At 47.4% G+C, this 17686-nt stretch overlaps 1 protein-coding gene across 8 annotated transcripts in view; it reads right to left on the minus strand.

Annotated features, from left to right (window-relative positions):
- The window catches only part of GALNT15 (polypeptide N-acetylgalactosaminyltransferase 15), a 72781-nt gene extending 58453 nt beyond the window's left edge, over positions 1-14328 (minus strand). For 6 of the 8 annotated variants that reach the window (XM_054483165.2, XM_063661278.1, XM_063661279.1 and 3 more), the window contains exon 1: positions 12862-14232. In XM_054483165.2, the coding sequence (XP_054339140.1) occupies positions 12862-13406 (545 nt within the window). In that variant the 5' untranslated portion in view covers positions 13407-14232. Of the gene's footprint in view, positions 1-12861 lie in introns of all 8 variants that reach the window. The other 2 variants (XM_054483161.2, XM_063661280.1) reach the window with 2 other exon arrangements.
- Between the last annotated feature and the right edge of the window lie 3358 nt (positions 14329-17686).

Raw genomic sequence — 17686 nt, forward strand, 5'->3', positions numbered from 1 at the left:
GAGATGTGACTCTGGCCCCGTGGGTGCTTCAGTGAGCCAGAGACTACATGGCCCACCTAAAAGGAACAGCTGACGTTACTGGGAGGAAATTTGGTCCAGTTTTGCCACATCTTCCTGATTTTCAGAAAAAGCCAGAAACCTGAATTGTTTCTGGGAAATCTCTTAATTTTTAAATGTTGGCCACTAATCCAACATTTTTAAATAAAACTGCATGGCCAAACAAACATGTCTGTGATGGGACACGACCTATGGCTGCCATTTTGTGCCAACTGAGTTCCTGTAACTCCTCGCTTTCACCACTGGGCAAGACTCCTCTTCCTTCACCCACAGGCAACACTTTGCCTTCTGTGATTCTTTTCCTCTGAGACACCCCCTTGCAAGTGTGTGCAGCCTGAGCCAGGATAATGGTCTGGGGGGAAGAGCGTGAGGCTAGATGTGCTAGGAGATGTGCCACGTGCCCTGGACGAAGACCTTCCATCAGGCTCAGACCTCTGAATCCCCCTTGAGGGAATGAAGATAAGGGACCTTGGACAAGTCTGTCACTTCTCTCCTCTGGAACCTAGTTCCCGCATCTGACACTGAGGGATTCACTGTGTAATATCTAAAGATCCTTCCACCTTTGAGTCTATGATTTGTTTTCACTTTGGGAGAATGGAGGAATAGGGTAGCACCTGTGATGCAGGCGTCTTATTAATATTTATCATAGCTACCACTTCATGAGTATTCCTATGTACCAGGTGCTGTGCTTTAGCAGCATGAATTATTACAAGAATTATTACATTTAATCTTCCCAAATGCCCTTTGAAATAGGAATTCTCATGTGTGCAAAGATGGTCACAACATATCTGTTCACCATGTTTCTTTATAATGTGAGTCAGCCACTCTTTGCATCAAGAAATGAAATCTATTTCTTCAGCCCCTAAGTCTGGCTGGCCTTGTGCCTTCCTTAGACCAATAGAATGTACTAGAAGTGACATTCGAGAACTCCCAAGATTGAGCCTCAAGGCCTTCCACTTGCTGTCATGAGATGCCACGTAATGAAACCAATGTAGCCTAATAGAGGATTAGAGACTGCTTGAAGAAAAACTAAAGTGCCCCAGCTGAGGACCAGCATCAGCTGCCAGGTCTGACAGCGAGGCCATCTTAGTATTCAGTGTAGTCAGCCGCCCTCTGACGGCAGCCACAAGGGTGAACCCAGGGGAGATCAGCAGAAGAACTGCCTGGCTGAGTCTGGTCCAAATTATAGAACCATAACATAGAAATTGTTATTGTTTGAAATCACTAACTTTATTTTTTTTGAGACAGAGTCTTGTTCTGTCACCCAGGCTGGAGTTCAGTGGCATTATCTTAGCTCACTGCAACCTCCACCTCCCAGGTTCAAGCGATTCTCCCACCTCAGCCTCCTGAGTAGCTGGGATTACAGGCATGCACCACCATGCCTGGCTAATTTTTGTATTTTTTGTAGAGACGGGGTTTCACCATGTTGGTCAGGCTGGTCTTGAACTCCTGACCTCATGATCCACCCGCCTCGGCCTCCCAAAGTGCTGGGATTACAGGAGTGAGCCACCATGCGCAGCCTGAAATCACTAATGTTTTAATAATATTTTTATTGAGATATAATTCACATACCATAATGTCCACCCTTATAAAGTGTACAATTCCATGGATTCAAGTATAAAGGTGTGCAGCCATCACCACTATCTAATTTGAGAATGTTTTCAACACCCCACCCCCAAAAACCTACTACCCATTGGCAGTCACTTCCCACTGCTCCCGCAACTACCGCAGCCTGTGGCAACCACTAACCTACTTTCCGTCTTTACAGACTTGCCTACTTTGGACACTTCATATGAATGAAATGACATAACATGTGGCCTTTTGTGACTGATTTCTTTCACTTAGCGTAATGTTTTCAAGCTTCATCATGTTGTAGTCTGTATCAGTACTTCATTTCTTTTTACTGCCTAATATTTCATTGTTTGAATATACCACATTTTGTTTGTCCATTCATCAGTTGATGGACATTGGGGTTGCTCCTATTTTGACTTATATTATGACTGATGCCACTATGAATATTCATGTATAAGTTTTCGTGTGAACATGTTGTTAATTTTCTTGAGTATATACCTAGGACTGGTATTACTGGCCATATGATAGCTCCATGTTTAACATGTTGGGGAACTGCCAAACTGTTTTCCAAAGCAGTTGCACCATTTTACAGTCCCACCAGCAATGTGTGAGGGTTCCAATTTCTCCACATCCTCGTCAGCACTTGCTCTGTCTTTTACTTCAGCCATCCTAGTAGGGGTAAAATGGCATCTCATTGTGGTTTTGATTTGTATTTTCCTACTGACTAATGATTTGAACATCTTTTCATGTGCTATTGACCATTTTTATGTCTTCTTTGAAGAAATGTCTATTCAAATCCTTTACCCGTTTTAAAATGGAGTGTTTTGTTGTTTAATTGTTGGGTTGTAAGAGTTCTTTTTGTATTTTGGATACAAATTTCTTATCCAATATAGGACTTACAAACATTTTCTTCTACTCTTGGATTGTCTTTTTCACTTTCTTGATGACGTCTTTTGAAGCACCAAAGTTTTAAAAATATCTATGTTTTAAAATCTACTAAGTTTTGATAAGGTGCGTTATACAGCACTAGATCATGGACACACTTTCCCATTTTTAAGATGAGGAAACTAGAGCCCAGAGAGCTTAAATGACTCGTTTAAAGTTACACAGCCAATAGCTGATAGTATACTGCTATTATCTATCTATCTATCTATCTATCTATCTATCTATCTATCTATCTATCTATCTATATCTATCATCTATCTATCACCGTCTTGGACTACAGTGCCAGCAGAATGTTCTGGATTCAGAGTCACAAAGGGACAATGATGGAAGGTTATTTGAAAAGCATGCGATCCATCAGTTCCTCCACACATTCTGCACTGTCTACGCTGATTCCTTAAGGTCTTCAACAGGCAACTTACTTGACCCCTCTGTCTCGGCTGCCTTACAAATGTGCTTACAGGGAGTCGTGCTTGTCGTCGCGCTCTCAGCTTTCATCAGGGGACAATGCAAGAATCACTTTTAGGAAACCTGCTCTCCATTACTGAGGGAACCTATTGAGGATGTTGTCCCCCTATCACTTGTTATCCCCACTTTGATGCTGTGGAAGAAAAGTCCTTGCAGATGTAAGTGCCACAAAATACTTTCCTTCATCTGAGCAACTGGTGTGCTTCCTCCTCATGAAGAATACAAATAAGAATATCGTCTTTTTTTACTTTTCAGTGTGGCTGCCAGGAAGCTCAGAGTAAGGAAATAGGATATTTATTCATTGAGGAGGTTCTAGACAGGCCTGCCTATCTTCATTCTGATTGTCTCTTTAATCTTCACCTTCCATATCTCTATCAAGTCATTTAACAGATATTTATTGACAGCCTATTATGTGTTAGGACTGAAAGATGAATGAAATAGACATGATGCCTGAAGCACAATCTGTGGTGCCCCTGCCCATATCCTCTTTGGCCATCTCATTATAATACAGGACGGCCCAACTTCTAATGGCCCTAGGGCTTTCTCTGGCTGACCATTGTGATTTCCCCAGTCAGAGCATCCCTGAAGAGCTGGAAAATTAACCCCTACCCCACCCCAGTGAGCTGTGCTCAGCCAGTGATTGAAAAGAGTTGGTTTATTAAATACCCAGCACCCTCACCTCTAAGGGCAGAGGGTAGGAAGCGCTGAGATGCATGCATGTTCTACACTGTCTCCAAGGGCTGAGCTCCAGCTGCCCACAGAGGTAGCTGCCTTGAACACATGCCTCTCTTAGGCATCTCTGCTCCACTTTCCTGAGCCCCTACCCATGCTTCTTGGGATAACCTGCAAAATAAAGCCTTCTTTCAGGATCTTCTTTAGAGGAAACCTAAACTAAGATAGCCCCTAATGGCATGGAGTTTATATCCTATTAAACATAACCAAATCATTATTCAACAGCTGTAGTGAGACGTTCTGGAGGTAGAGACGTGAAATCAAAGCCAAGATCTGAAGGGTGGGTAGGACACAGCCCAGAGAAAGAATGCAGGTGGGGAATGAATGGCATGCCTGGCAGGTGTTACAGCCTCTGCTAAGGCCCAGAGGTAGGAAGGGGCTGGCATGTACCAAGAACTGAAGGAAAGACATTCATAGCATTGCTGAGCCAACCGGTGAGGCAGGGCACGGCAAAGGCTCTTGAACATCGTAAAGCAAGGCCCCAAGTGACTAGGGACTTATGCAGAGGACTCAGGAAGAAATGTATGTTTTTATTGTTAAATAGTGAGGCTAACTTCTCTGCTTCAACAAAATATCCAGTGAATATTTTACTATCTCAGTTTGTATCCAAAGTGTCCAAAACCCCGCCCCGACCACCTTTGTTCATCCTTTGAGTGGGAGCAGCGGGACAGGAACGACCAAGGGCTTTGGAATCAAACCATCCTGGACTTAATCCCTAATTAGCCAACACAGGGATGTTGACACCTTTCTCCAGCCCAGAGGTGTGTCCTGGATTGAAAGGGATAATCTTAGCCTAAGAGAGCTGTTCTGCAGGCTAGCTTTATATCTTCAAACTCCAAGATCAGAGGAGTCTGGTGTCTTGTGTTTACATATAGATGCACACCCTCTTTTCATGCAGCTCCAGGATCCCCTGTGAACTTGGAAAAATGCATTTGGATGATGGCTCTGAAGAGAATGAGTCACAGCATTGCACCAGATGGCCTGGCTGTAGTACTGACGCTCTTCCGTCCCTCCCCTTGCCTGGCCAGAGTAGAAATGTTTCTTCCAGGTTTCCTAAAGCTGTTTTGGGGATACTGACTCCCAGTTCCTATCAAATCAGTGGAGGCTCCCCACTCGGGTAGGCTTCTCTATCTCAGCCCTGATCCCACTGATGTACCAGTTTGCTTGTCTGCATCCCCCAGTGCACCCCAAGCTTCTTGGGGTTGGGGCTGGGTATCGCTTACCTTCTTACTTCTGATAGTTGTTAAATAACTATTTGTTCACTGAAGGAAGAAAGACACTGAACTTGTTCTCAGGAAGTGTGTAAGCTGGTTGTCAAGATTAACAGGGGAGTAATCCCACAGAGCCAAGTTCCTCCCTTACGAGAAAATCCTAGCTTGCCTGTAATTGGTGGCACTTATCTTGGGAACACCATACCAACTTCTAGGCCAGGCCTGAGGCTGCTAGGGCTGGGACACAGCCTGGAGCTGAGGCCTTGGAGGAATGGATGAAGAAGCTTGCAGACAAGAGAGATGGGAGGAAAGGGCTGGAGTCTGCAGTGGAGCTTGATGCTGCCAGCCTGTCACTCTCCATCAGTGGACAGAGGTCACAAGGTACATGCCATCCCCTTCTCTTTGTGCGGGTTCTCCAAACTCCCACAGCTCACTTCTGGGGGGTTCAGGGGATCCTTGGCTTGCTCTGATCCTGGCATCTACCTTTGAATCAGAGACAGGCACAGACTGGGAGTCACTGGTCTGAACACTGACCGGAGGCCTATGAGGCATCTTGGAGCCATAGTTCCACCTAACAGGGACAGCCTCCCCGGGCTAGCGGCCGGAGAAACCTGCCAGATCCTCCATCTCAAGAAGTGTGAGCTTTAGGCATGCAAAAAGTGAGCAGTTGATAGCAGGTCATAGAGCAGACAGTAATCCAAAGATGGGGTGGTAGAAGCCAAGACGTAGCTCAGTGCTTCTCCGGTGTCCATATGCCCTTGAACCATCCGGGACCTCATTAAATGTAGACTTAGGTCAAGTAGGTCTGGGGTGGGGCCTGAGATTCTGCATTTCTGGTGAGCTCCCAGGTAATGCTGATGCTGTTGGTTCCTGGACCACGGTTAGAGTAGAAGGCAGTGGTTGTTAGTGACAAGACAATAGGAGGTGAGCTGACAGATGTACAGAATATTTGGCCAGGTGCTAGGGCCCCTACTGCTGCAGGATGTCAGGAAGACCAAGTCCCCAAAGGAACTGTGGATCGTGGGTCTCCCTCTTGTCCACCTCCTTCAGCCTTGTCTGGACAGTTCCCTTTTCCTTACTTACTTCCTATGTAAACTTGCAGTAACTCCATCACTTTAAGTGACTTGAGCATCTCTGTTCTTAGTCACCTAAAGTGGCCTAAGCAGTGGTCCTCAGCCTGGCTACACATTAGAATCACTTAGAGAGTGAGTTCCTGTGAATCACATTTACTAGGTCTGCGTTGGAGCCTTGACATGACGATTCATTGGTTCTAATGTGAGTGGGGGCTGTGAACCACTGGCCTCATAATGGCTCTCAAACTTTAACATGAATGGAAATCACCTAGGGATCCTGTTAAAATAGAGATTTCATCTAGTAGGTTTAAGTGGGGTCTGAAGGGTCTGCATTTCTGAGGCTGCAGGTCTGAGGACCACACTGTGAGTGGCATTGGAGTAAATAACATCAATTCCTCCCACCCCAGGACAAGGTGCAGTTAACCACGTCTAATCTAACCCCCAAGGCCAGCTGGGTTTGTCCTGAAGTGCAGAGTAAGACCCTACCACACTTGTTACCATGAGTGCATTTGACCCAAAAAAGGGCACTATGTACTCAGCTCTGTCTACACTGCAACCCCACTGCGGGGTAATGGATCCAGATTGGAGGTCCAGAGGAGGTACTGCCTCTGCTGTGGCCACTGTGGACTCGAGGGCTGGAAGCTTGGTGTTTGTGGCATCCCTTCATGACTTGGACAGCCAGGCCCCATAAGCACCACTCACACTGCCCATACTGGGTTGTCTTCCTTCTCTTGTGGGGGGAATTGAGCTAAGTTCCAGCCCCAGGTCTCAAGCCCAGCTTGTTCCTGTTCTTGTCCCTCATCCCGAAGGGCATGTCTGCTCTCTTGGACTTACTGAGGCCCTGTCAGCTGCCTCCTTCCTCTATTGCAGGCCAGGCTATCACAGCCAACAAGGGGTGTGGGGAGTCATCTTGGGGTGAATCACGGTCTGGCAGGACAGAGTCTTCGCAGGGAATTGAGTGGACCCTGCATGGATTGCAACACCATCTTCTACTTGACAACAAAGCTGCAGCCAAGGCGATTCTCCCACCCCCGCCCTTCCCTCTGACCCCTTGCCCATTATGGCCTCTGGGGCAGGAAGTGGGAACAAAGGAGAAGATATCCCTCCCAGCAATCCCCACCGGCTGTGAAGAGCCACTGACCACCTGGGGCCTTGCAGCCCGGCTGCACGATAGAACCACCTGGGGAGTTTTAAGCTCTTGGTGCCCAGGCCTCACCCCAGACCAACTAAATAGAAATCCTTGGAAGTGGAGCATGAGTATGAATAGTTTTTAAGACTTTCCAGATAATTCCAATGTACCTGCACATTTATGATGATTTGACAGCCTCCAGGGCCAGAAAATAACTTTTCAGTCAGAGAAAGGACAGCAATATGATATCCACAGCTCCATTTTTCTCCATCTTTCTAACTTACTCCTAGGCCATATACTCAAGAATATGATAAGGGCAACTTCTGTTTGGACTTTACACAAGGAAAATCATCACACATTGTATCTCATTTTCTCTACAACCTTATGCAAGGGTGTTATTATTATCCCACTTTACAGTTGAGGAACTGAGGCTCAGAGAGGCTGAGTGACTTGTACAAGGTCACACAGTAACAGGTGGTACCAGGATTCAACCCCAGGTCCACAACTGTTTAATCACAGCTATGGGTACATAAACCAGGGAAACACAGGCTGAACCATAAAGGCAAGTTAAAAGCAGGTAGCACACAGCCAGCTACCGCTGAGCTGACATTTATGTTTAAGGACAAACCGCCGGGGCCATGAGGGAGCCTGTTCCTCTCTGCTCTCTTCTCTATTTTCTGACTCTAGTATTGCTTCCTACGTGGAAACTTCCCAAACTCTACCAGCTCTCCACTCGCTTTTTCTACCAGTAGTTTCCCAGACTATCTAGCATCAGCTTAAAAAAATTCCGATTACTGGGCTCCAACTCAGAACTCTGGAGCATTGCCAGTAAGGGGGTCTGAACATCTATGTCTTTAACAAGCAGTATAGGGGGGTTGGGTGTGCACATACTTTCGGGAAGTCGTGGTGTAACTCCTCGCTGTTGAAAAATGTGCTCTGTGGGCCAACAAACAGTGCTGGTGCCACCTTGGAGTGCCTTTGATAGAAATGGAGGATCTGAGGCTGCCCCTCTGACCTGCTGAATTTGACTGCATTTTAACAGGATGCCTAGATGACTCGCATGCACCTTAAAGTTTGAGGAGCACTGCTCTGGCCAGTCTGTTTGGCATCAAGAGTGTGCCTTACAGCAGAGGTTCTCAAAGTGTCTCTGGATTGGGAGCAGCAGCAGCAGTACCAGGAGTTTGCAGAAATGCAAATGTTGAGCCCCACCTCACACCCACTGAATCAGAAACTACAGGAAAGGAGGCCACGAATCTGTATTTTTAAAAAGCTCTCTAGTTGTTCTGATGCACGCTCAAGTTCAGCCCTAGATGTAGATTACAAAGCACTGGCTCACACAGCAGCCTCTTTGATCCTAGGAACCCATTGCCCCTGCACTGGATACCAGGATGATCAAAGGAGAGCTGGGGCCTGGAAGAACTTTGAAAACCATCCGTGCTACAGGAGGCTAAATGGGCAGGGCTTGTTCCTCCCACCCCTTCTTTGACAGCAGCTTTGAAGGGCTGAGTTAATCCCGTTCCTGTTTGTGGTTCCATCATGGGCTCTTCTCTATTTTGCCTGAGTGTTCGTTCAGTTTTATCCCCACCTTCTGCCCCGAGGACCCTCCCTTTCCCATAGCACAACCATTTCATTGAGTTTGTTCTGTTCCTGTAAAGAATGGATTGGTTAGTGTGCATGGATTTACATTTCCCCTAAAGATACAGTGCTGTAGGCCGCTTTCTGTGCCTTACTTTTTCACTCAGCAGGGGATTTTTAAGGTCTCCCTTCATTGTTGAATGTACCCAGAGTCTGTTGCTTCTAACTCAGGCTGAGTATCTCATAGGGTGCACCCAGCTCCTCCTGCCCTGCGACGAGACATCCAGGTAGCTTCCAGCTCCTCAGCACCATCAAGGATGCTGTGATAAGCATTTCCCCAAGTGTCTCCCCATGGACCCATGTGAGTTCTCCCCATTTTAAGATGAAAACACTTCCAGCCCATGTGACTTGCCCAATCTCTGGTCTGGAGAGTGGCAGACTTGCAAAGTGTAGTGTGGTGGTTAAGAGTATGACTTCGGTGTCAGACTCACCTGGTCAGATAACCTGGCACCAGTCCCTCCATCTTTCTGTGCCTCAGTTTCCTCATCCATGAAATGAAACCTACCTTAAAGGTTTTCTATGAAGAGTTGAAAACAAAAACCACTTAGCAGAGCCTCTAGCACATAGTAAGTGCTCAATAAATGTTCACTATAATTTTGCCTTTCTTTTCAGAGACTGTCTTTTGACCTCTTTTCCACTGATATTTTTCTTTTTTGCTCTTGCACCATTGGTAATTTTCCTCAAATGCCGCCTATTCAAACTGACCTCCAGAAATGACCCTAGAGGTACTCAGAAAAAGGCCTGTGGCCTCGGCAGAGGGGAAAGGACAACAAGCAGAGCTAGTTTGGGCGTTTGGGTGTAGGAACTGGGCCAGAGGGGCTTGTCTGGGTTAGGAGTCAAGGATGGAATTGCAAGAGGATGTGTGGCTGGCGATAGCACGGGGTGCACTACAGCCTGAGGCACAGGCTCCTGATGTCCTAGCGTTTTGCTGGTCCTGGTGGGAAAGCAGCGGTGCAGGGCCTGCATACTGCAGGCGCTTAATATATGGCTGTTTCTCTTCTGTGTTGTATTGTGGCCCAGATTTAAAGGGGTAGGAGCCGAAGAGTCCTGTCACCCTGGGGGGAGGGTGGAGATCGTCTGCCTTGCTTTGCAGGGACTCTCTTTTGTATGCAGGCGAGGAATCCAGTTAAGGGAAGGCGCCAGAGCTTGAACCGCAGACTGGAGACGGGAGTCTGCGGCAAGGCCTGGGCTGCGCAGGCCGCACGCCCCAGCCGAGGCCAGCAGAGGGCGCTGAGCACCTCCGCACAAAGCTGGCGGCCGTTCCGTGAGAACCCTGGCAGGCTGGGGATTCGAGAATCCAATCGTCTCCCTTCGCAGGGGTTGAGGAGTTTCCTCCCGACTGCCTGGGACCTTCAGTGCTAAAATCTGGGAAGTCTCAGGCAAGTCAAGACGAGTTGGTTACTCTGGCTGGAAGAAGCAACCACTGAAGTGTTGCACACACACATAAACACACACGTGCACATCAAACACACACAGCACAAAATGTACCCAGACTTGCACCACGCACCTCACAGTGCACATCACACACTCATGAACATCACACTACATGCATAACATACACAACATGCTTGCACACATACACATGTATCACTCACACCTCACATGTATAACATACACGCAACACACAAAGAATACATATGCACACATGTACCACAAAAACATGTAAAACAAACACTACACCATACAGGCACAGTACATGCACAGTACATGTGCACATCACACCACATGCACAAGATACACAATACACACGTATTACACCCATGCACACTACACACACAGCACACACAAATATGTGCACAGCACACACACCACAAAATTTACCTGCACTTGTGCCACATACAACATATCCATGCACTTTATACCACATGCATAATAAACACAACACACTTGTACATGTATGCATATCCCATTCACACCATGCATTTATAGCACAATGCACCACAGAAGCACATCATACACAAGAAACACAGTTACAACACAATACCTGTGCACACACGCACCACATGAACATATGCAAAACAAATAGCAAACTGCAACACACACCCAGATGAACAATGCATTTGGCATCACTCCAATACACGTTACATATATGAACCATGCACATAATACATGCACATCAACATACATGCACACAAGACAACACATTGCACAATGCATACCTGTGCATATCATATCACATACACAAAGTAACATGCACCAAGCATACAGGCACCACATAATGCAGTACATACATGCACGACATCCATTTAATACACATAATGCAATGCACACACAACACAGAGAATATATACAACACACATGCACGAACATACATATACCGTGACCCACAAATATGCATATTCACCACACATTTGCACTATGCAAACACACAGTCACACACACATACCACTTTGGTAGCCACAGACCCTCTTGTTTCAGGCAATATTATTTCTTGTTGGCAAAAAGAGGATGTTCATTCTTGCTCCAGGCCAATGAAAAATAGTGTCAAAAAATTTGAAAACTATATGTCTGTTCATTCAGCAATCACTTCTTTAGTGCATGTTGGGCTTTGGGATGTACAATACAAACTCAGTTCTGACCTTCTAAGGGGCTCACAGCAGAGCAGGGAAAGCAGGCATTCGACTGATAAATATATCAATAATCATTTGGCTTTAGTTGTTGTAAGTGCTATGAGTTAAAACTCCAGGGTGCAAAGAGGGCACAAAACTAGAATAGGGTGGGAATTTCCTGAAAATAGCTTTTAAAGGTAAGGCTTGAAAACAGTGTAGCGGGGTTGAAATGGAAGTAGGGTGAGGTGAGTGAGGCACCCGGGGCACATAATTTAAGGAGATGTTCACTCCCGGCTGCTGACCCTGTAATTGCATGCCCTCGAGTGTGAGTGGCTGAGCAGCCAGGCTGAAGGAAACTAACTAGATCAGGGATCCGAGGAGTGTGTGGCCCTGCTTCCAACTGCTGCTCTGCACAAATGTTTGCTTTCCAGGAAACTCTCCAGGCTCTGGGAGGAGCAATGGCCTATAGGGAAAGGGACCTAAATCACCAAACTAAAACTAACCAGCTGCCTTGCCCCCTGGATGCTGGTAACCAAGGCTCCCTCCTCAGTGGCCAGCCATGGTGACAGTAAGGGAGCAGAGGGAGTGGAGGATGGGCCAGCATCTCCCTGGGCACAGCTCTGCACATCACCTACACTTCTCAGCTTACCTCCTGGGGCTGGGGCTGCCCTGGCAGGGTAAATTGCAGTCAGCACAGTATTCTGGCTCTCAGGCACTGGACCTGTTTCCTTAGTCTGGTGGCCCAAGGAGGGTGGCATGGAGTGGTGGGTCAGGCAGACTGGAGCTCACATGCCTGACTTCAAATCTCAACTTTGTTACCTACTAGCAGCGTGACTGGGAAAGCAACTTTGCCTTGTTTTCATACCTATAGAATAAGCATGATGATACTACTAGCACCCATCTTGCATAGCTGTGAGGACTTTCCAGGACTTTATGAGTTAATATATTAAAAGCTTGTAAAGTAAATCCAGACACATGGGAAGAGCCCCCTAAATGTAAACTGCCATTGTTATTTTGATCCAAACTAAAAGCAAACACTAACAATAACCTTAAAATCAAAATGTAGTGGAGTCAGAGGGCTAGAACTGGAGAATGTCTGCTCTAACCTCCCTTCTGTGTTATAGAAATAAAGCCATTTGACCTAAAGACAGAAGAACTAGAACCCAGGACGGAGAAGAGAATGAACAAGCAAGAGTCCTGACTTTCTGCTCTCCAGGACAATGATTCTCACCTGAAGGGTTTGTTCATACAGACCACTGGACCCCACCCAGGGTTTCTTGTTTTGCAGGTTTGGGATGGGGTCTGAGAATCTGCATTTCTGAGAACCCACCAGTGCCCAGGGGATGCTGATGCTGCTGGCCCAGGTACTGCATCTTGAAAAGCACTTGCTCTAAGGACAGGAGAGGCAGGGTACAGAAAGTTTGCATTCCCGAGTTTGCTACCACCTGATCATGCCCTGGGATCAGGGAAAGGAAAACAAGGGCCTTACTTACAGTGGGTGCCGCACCTCGGGCAGAGCCCTCTGGAGGGGGATGCGGGCACTGAGTGCCTCCTGGAGGCCACGTGGGTCCAGGCTGAATGGGGTCAACTCCTCTTCTTCAGACACCTCCCCATCCTCCTCGTCAGCCCCCCAGTCCCTCTTTGGGGCCTCCTCATCCTGTCTCCTGCTTGGCTGCTTGATGAGGCGGTAGCTGCCACCTCTCCTGCCCTGGCTCTGGTTCCTTCTGGCCCGGGGTAAGGCCACGGCCACCAGCAGCTGATCCTCCCGCAGTGAGATGAAGGGTGGCAGGCCCTCCAGAGGGCTGTACTCTTCACCCTCATCCTCAGCTTCCAGTACCCAATCCTGGGATTCCCCAAAGTCCAGGCGGTACCTGGCTTCAGGGCTGTGCTTGCTGGCTTGGGCTGTGACGGTCTGGTGCAGGGTGTGCAGGGGAGGGTGCAACATCGCCACCATCATCAGGACGCATCCCAGCATCAGGAGCAGCAGGAGGAACTGGAGTCTGCATGGTCTGTGCCTGTATCGCTTCCTTAGGAGCATGTTGCTGGAACTTGCCAAATGCAACAGGTCATGTTCAAGTTCGCTTTCTCCCACTCCAGGCTCCTTCAAGCTTGCAGCAGAACCTGGGTTGCTCGTTCCACCTGGAAGTTTTTCTGCCAGTCACTTAACCTGCTCCTGACATTTGCCAACAGCGTGTGTAAGACCTGCTTCCACTTACAATCAGAAAATCACAGGACCCAAGTTTCACCCCAAGTCCTCTCTGAGTGGATTTCTTTAATTGCCTTCTGAAAGCCCATTCACAGGGACTTCAAATTGAATTGCTACCCTCCCTTTACCCCGGTTTTCTCCTTGGGAAAAAAATAATGATTCCATTCTGCTCAGGTGTTTCTTTCCCCCTTTGTATAAATAGGTTGCTATGAGGTGTCTGGGATGAGCTGGTGGGTTCTCAGTCAAGCAGGGCTGACAGCCGTCCCTCTTTGGACGCTTCCAGTCAGGTCAGATCAACAGATGTAAAGCCGGCAGGCAGTGCCTGGTTTCCTTTCACACATAGCTCCACTCAGCCGAGAGCCCTCTGCCAGACACAACCCAGAGCCAAGCGTGCGCCTCACTCCTGGTCCTAATGCCCTCACTGTTCCCAGGCTTTGCACAACTTGGTGTCGTCACTGCTAGAGCCAAATCAAAACAGGAATATCCCAAGAGTTCAGAAGGAAAGAATAATACCCTCTGATTCAGAAAGGCTGTGTGTGTGGCATAGGTGCAAGGAGCTGCAGCTGTCTGTTTGCAACCTCAGCCTCCCACGGGGGATCAGGAAAACTAGGTTGGACTCTCCTTCCCTTCCTGGGGACCACTGTCCTGTCCTCCTGGAACTGAGGGAGCTAAGGGAGATGATCTTGCAAGTCCCTTCTTCTCCCACAAGAGCAGCTGAGTGCCTGCTCTGCCCTGACCACCGAGGGGGATGCTGGAAGAGGAGTGGCATGCTCTTTCCCTCATAAAGCTTCCTTCATTTAACCAACACATAATTAATGAACACACGCTATGTGCCAAAATTGTTCTGGGAACTGGAAGTAGAGCAATGAATAACACAGACAAAAATGTGTGTCTCATGGAGCTTGCATTCTAGTGAGAGATACAATTAAAACTATCCACTGGGTCAGATGCTGATGAGGATGAAGGCAAAAAAGCAGAGCAGGGATGGGGCTGGGGAGCATGGGCTGGGCTTGGAAATGGACATTGAGTGGTGGAGAAAGGTTTCATGGAAGAGTTGCCATTTGTGTAAAGGAGAGGGCTGCACAGCTATCTGAGGTTGAGTGTTTGGGGCGGACAGAATGATAAATGTGAAGGTTCCGAGGCAAGAGTATGCTAGCATGTCTGAGGAACAGCAAAAGGCCAGCATGGCTGAAGCAAAGAGAGCAGGGTGGAGCCTGAAGGGAAGTGGAATAAGAGAGGCAAGGGGGTGGGGGGCAGGAGGACCATGCAGGACACCACCTGGTTGCATTGAAGGAACTTCGGCTTTTCCTCTGAGTGAGAGGGGAGCCCTTAGAGGAGAGACACAATCTGATTTGGGTTTTAACTAGATCATTCTGGCTGCTGGGTTGAGACTAATCAGTGGGGGGCAAAAAGCAGGAGCAGGGAGGCCAACCAAGAGGTTCTTGGCTTGCAGTAAGTGGCATCGGTGGTGACAGGGGTCAGCTTGTGGATATACTTTAAGGAAGAACCTATAGGATTTGCTGAAGAATTAATGACTAACGTGAGAGGAAGAGAAGAGTCAAGATGAGTTCAAATTTTTGGTCTGAGTAGTTGGAAGAATAGAGTTGCCATTAACCAAGACGGGGAAGGACAGAAGGTGGAAGGAGATGAATGCATGCCAGTGGCTTGATTTGGAACATGTGACATTCGAGATGTCCTTTAGACAGCAAAGAGGAGATAAAGTGAAGGCAGCAGGTTGTAGGATAGCTGAAGGTCAGGGGGATGTCTGGCCTGCATATACAAAGCTGGACTCCAGCAGCACTCAGATAGTGTTTGAAGCCGCGAGACCTGAGATCACTGAGGGAGTGAGGTAGGTAGAAGGGAGAAGAGAATCCAGCATGCTCAGTTTTCAGGCTTCTGGCTTGAACATGTTGAAGGATAGCTGACCATCACCATGAGCTGTGTTTCCTCTGATGGCTGTAAAGCAGCCATGCTGTCTGCATCCAAGAGTGGAGGTGGAAAAACTGCCATTGGGGAAGTCCTGCAATGAACTTGCTCATTGTTTTTGTCTTTATTTTGATCTTAGAATGTCAGCTAAAATGTTCATGGAAAAAAATGTTTTACCTTTTGACTCAGTTGTTTCTTCCAGTGTGTGTGGTGTGTCTGTGCACACTCACGTGCACAAGCATGTATACACGTGTGTTTTAATGAAGTCAGAGGTGAAATAGTGGGTTATGTGTAGTTGTTCTCCTGGAATCCCATTGTAATGCACCAGTGGACAGTGCTTAGCAATTTCTGGATTGAATTGTGTCTTCCAAATCTCAAATCAGGTTGTATTGCCAGGTGGGGATACTGTGTCATTTCCAAATTCAAGAAGCAGACACCCTGGGAGATGTAGTTCAGAATTTCTGGGGACATTTTGAGGTTAATGAGGATGAAGGATTAGAAGGTTCCAAATCCAGGAGGCCTTCAGAAAACTGAGTGTGCAGAGTCACCATCTTCCACTCATCTCTAGCAATGCTGTGCCTGAACTTGCCTAGAACAGCCCACCCCAGGGCTGTCATCCTGGCCAGCCCACTGCTTGAGCACTCTTTCCCCAGAAAGTTATCCATATGGCTCATTTCTTCATTTTTGTGTTCACTCCAATGTCACCTATTTAGTGAAGGCTTCGTGGACCCCCCCATTCTACACTGAAACCCCTCATCAACATGGGGCTTTCTTTGAGAATCTCTGTGACTCTTCTCAACACCTGGCAAATTAAAATACTAAGGTGTTTATTGTCTGTTTCTTCGCGAACTCCCATAAAACGTAAGCTCTACAAGGGCAGGGCTTTTGTTTGATTGTTCACTGCTGTTTTTCCAGAGCACACAAAGCACATTGTTCCACTCCCCAGGCCTTTGCTGCTGTCCCTGCCAGCTTTGCTGCCAGTTCTTCCCATCCCCCACCATCACCTGGCACATGAGGCCCAGACCTTGCTCCCTCCTCCTCTCTTTCTCACCCTTGCTCCTATCATGGGTTGAATCGTGTCCTCCAAAATTACATTGAAGCTCTGCCTCTGCTGGGGAACCTGTGAAGGGGGCCTTGACAGGAAATAAGATCTTTGTAGATTGTCAAGTTAAAAGGAGGTTGTTAGGGTGGGCCCTAATCTAATATGACTGGTATTCTTACAAAAAGGGGACAATTGGGCAGAGACAGGCATACACAGAGAACATCATGTGAAGAAGAGGGCAGAGGCTGGGTGATGCATCTAAAAGCCAAGGAATATCAAAGATGGCCGGGAAACCACTGATAGCTAGGAGAGACGTGAAACAGACTGTCCTTCACAGTCCTAAGAAAGAACCAGCACTGCCAACACCTTGATCATGGACTTCTTGTTGCTACAACTGTGAGATCATACATTTCTGTTATTTAAGCCACCCACTTGTGGGACTTTGTTATGGCAGCCGCAGGAAATGGATACAGTTCCTCTTGCCCTCCCCACCCTCCCACCCTCCTCTGCCTTCTCTCAATTCTTGCTCTCGCTCTGTCATTTCCATCTCTCCTTCTCCCATTCCATCTCTTTCCTTAACCTCTAGTGAGGTTAGGCATCACACTAACCTCCTCAGCCCAGGGGCTTGAGCTTGGCCTTCCCATGACAGAGACAGCCCATGAAAAAAGGTTCCCAAAATAACTGGGGCTGGGTGACTCTGGCCTGGGATTCTTGGCTCCAGTTCAAGATAAACCAGATCTGGTGAAGTCCCAGATGCAGGCCGTGGGTCTCTCCTGGGACTCAGAGCATTGTTGATCTAACTTCCAGGCTGTCTCATTGCTCAGAGAGGTGAGATGATCAACACCCCAATTAGACCGCCACTGGGGTTTCTGTATGTTTCTCTCTTTAGCTTTTCATCTGTGTGTTTTCTCAAAAGCCATGGCAGCTTTGGTGTTAAAAATTCTGCTGTTTGCCTAGAAAAAAAATGAAATTTTTCTGTTCAGGTGGATGGCAGGTTAAAGTGCCAGAACAAATGAGAGACTGAGAGTATTCATGAAAGGAACAGTAGATGTCAGCTAGTGAAAAAAAATAATTCTGCAAAGCAATAGCAGACCTGGCCCAAGCAATTCAAGAAGATGTCATCAACGGCCCAGTCGCTGTTCTT

This window comes from Pongo pygmaeus, chromosome 2 (genome assembly GCF_028885625.2).
Source record: "Pongo pygmaeus isolate AG05252 chromosome 2, NHGRI_mPonPyg2-v2.0_pri, whole genome shotgun sequence".
Lineage (NCBI taxonomy): Eukaryota > Metazoa > Chordata > Mammalia > Primates > Hominidae > Pongo > Pongo pygmaeus.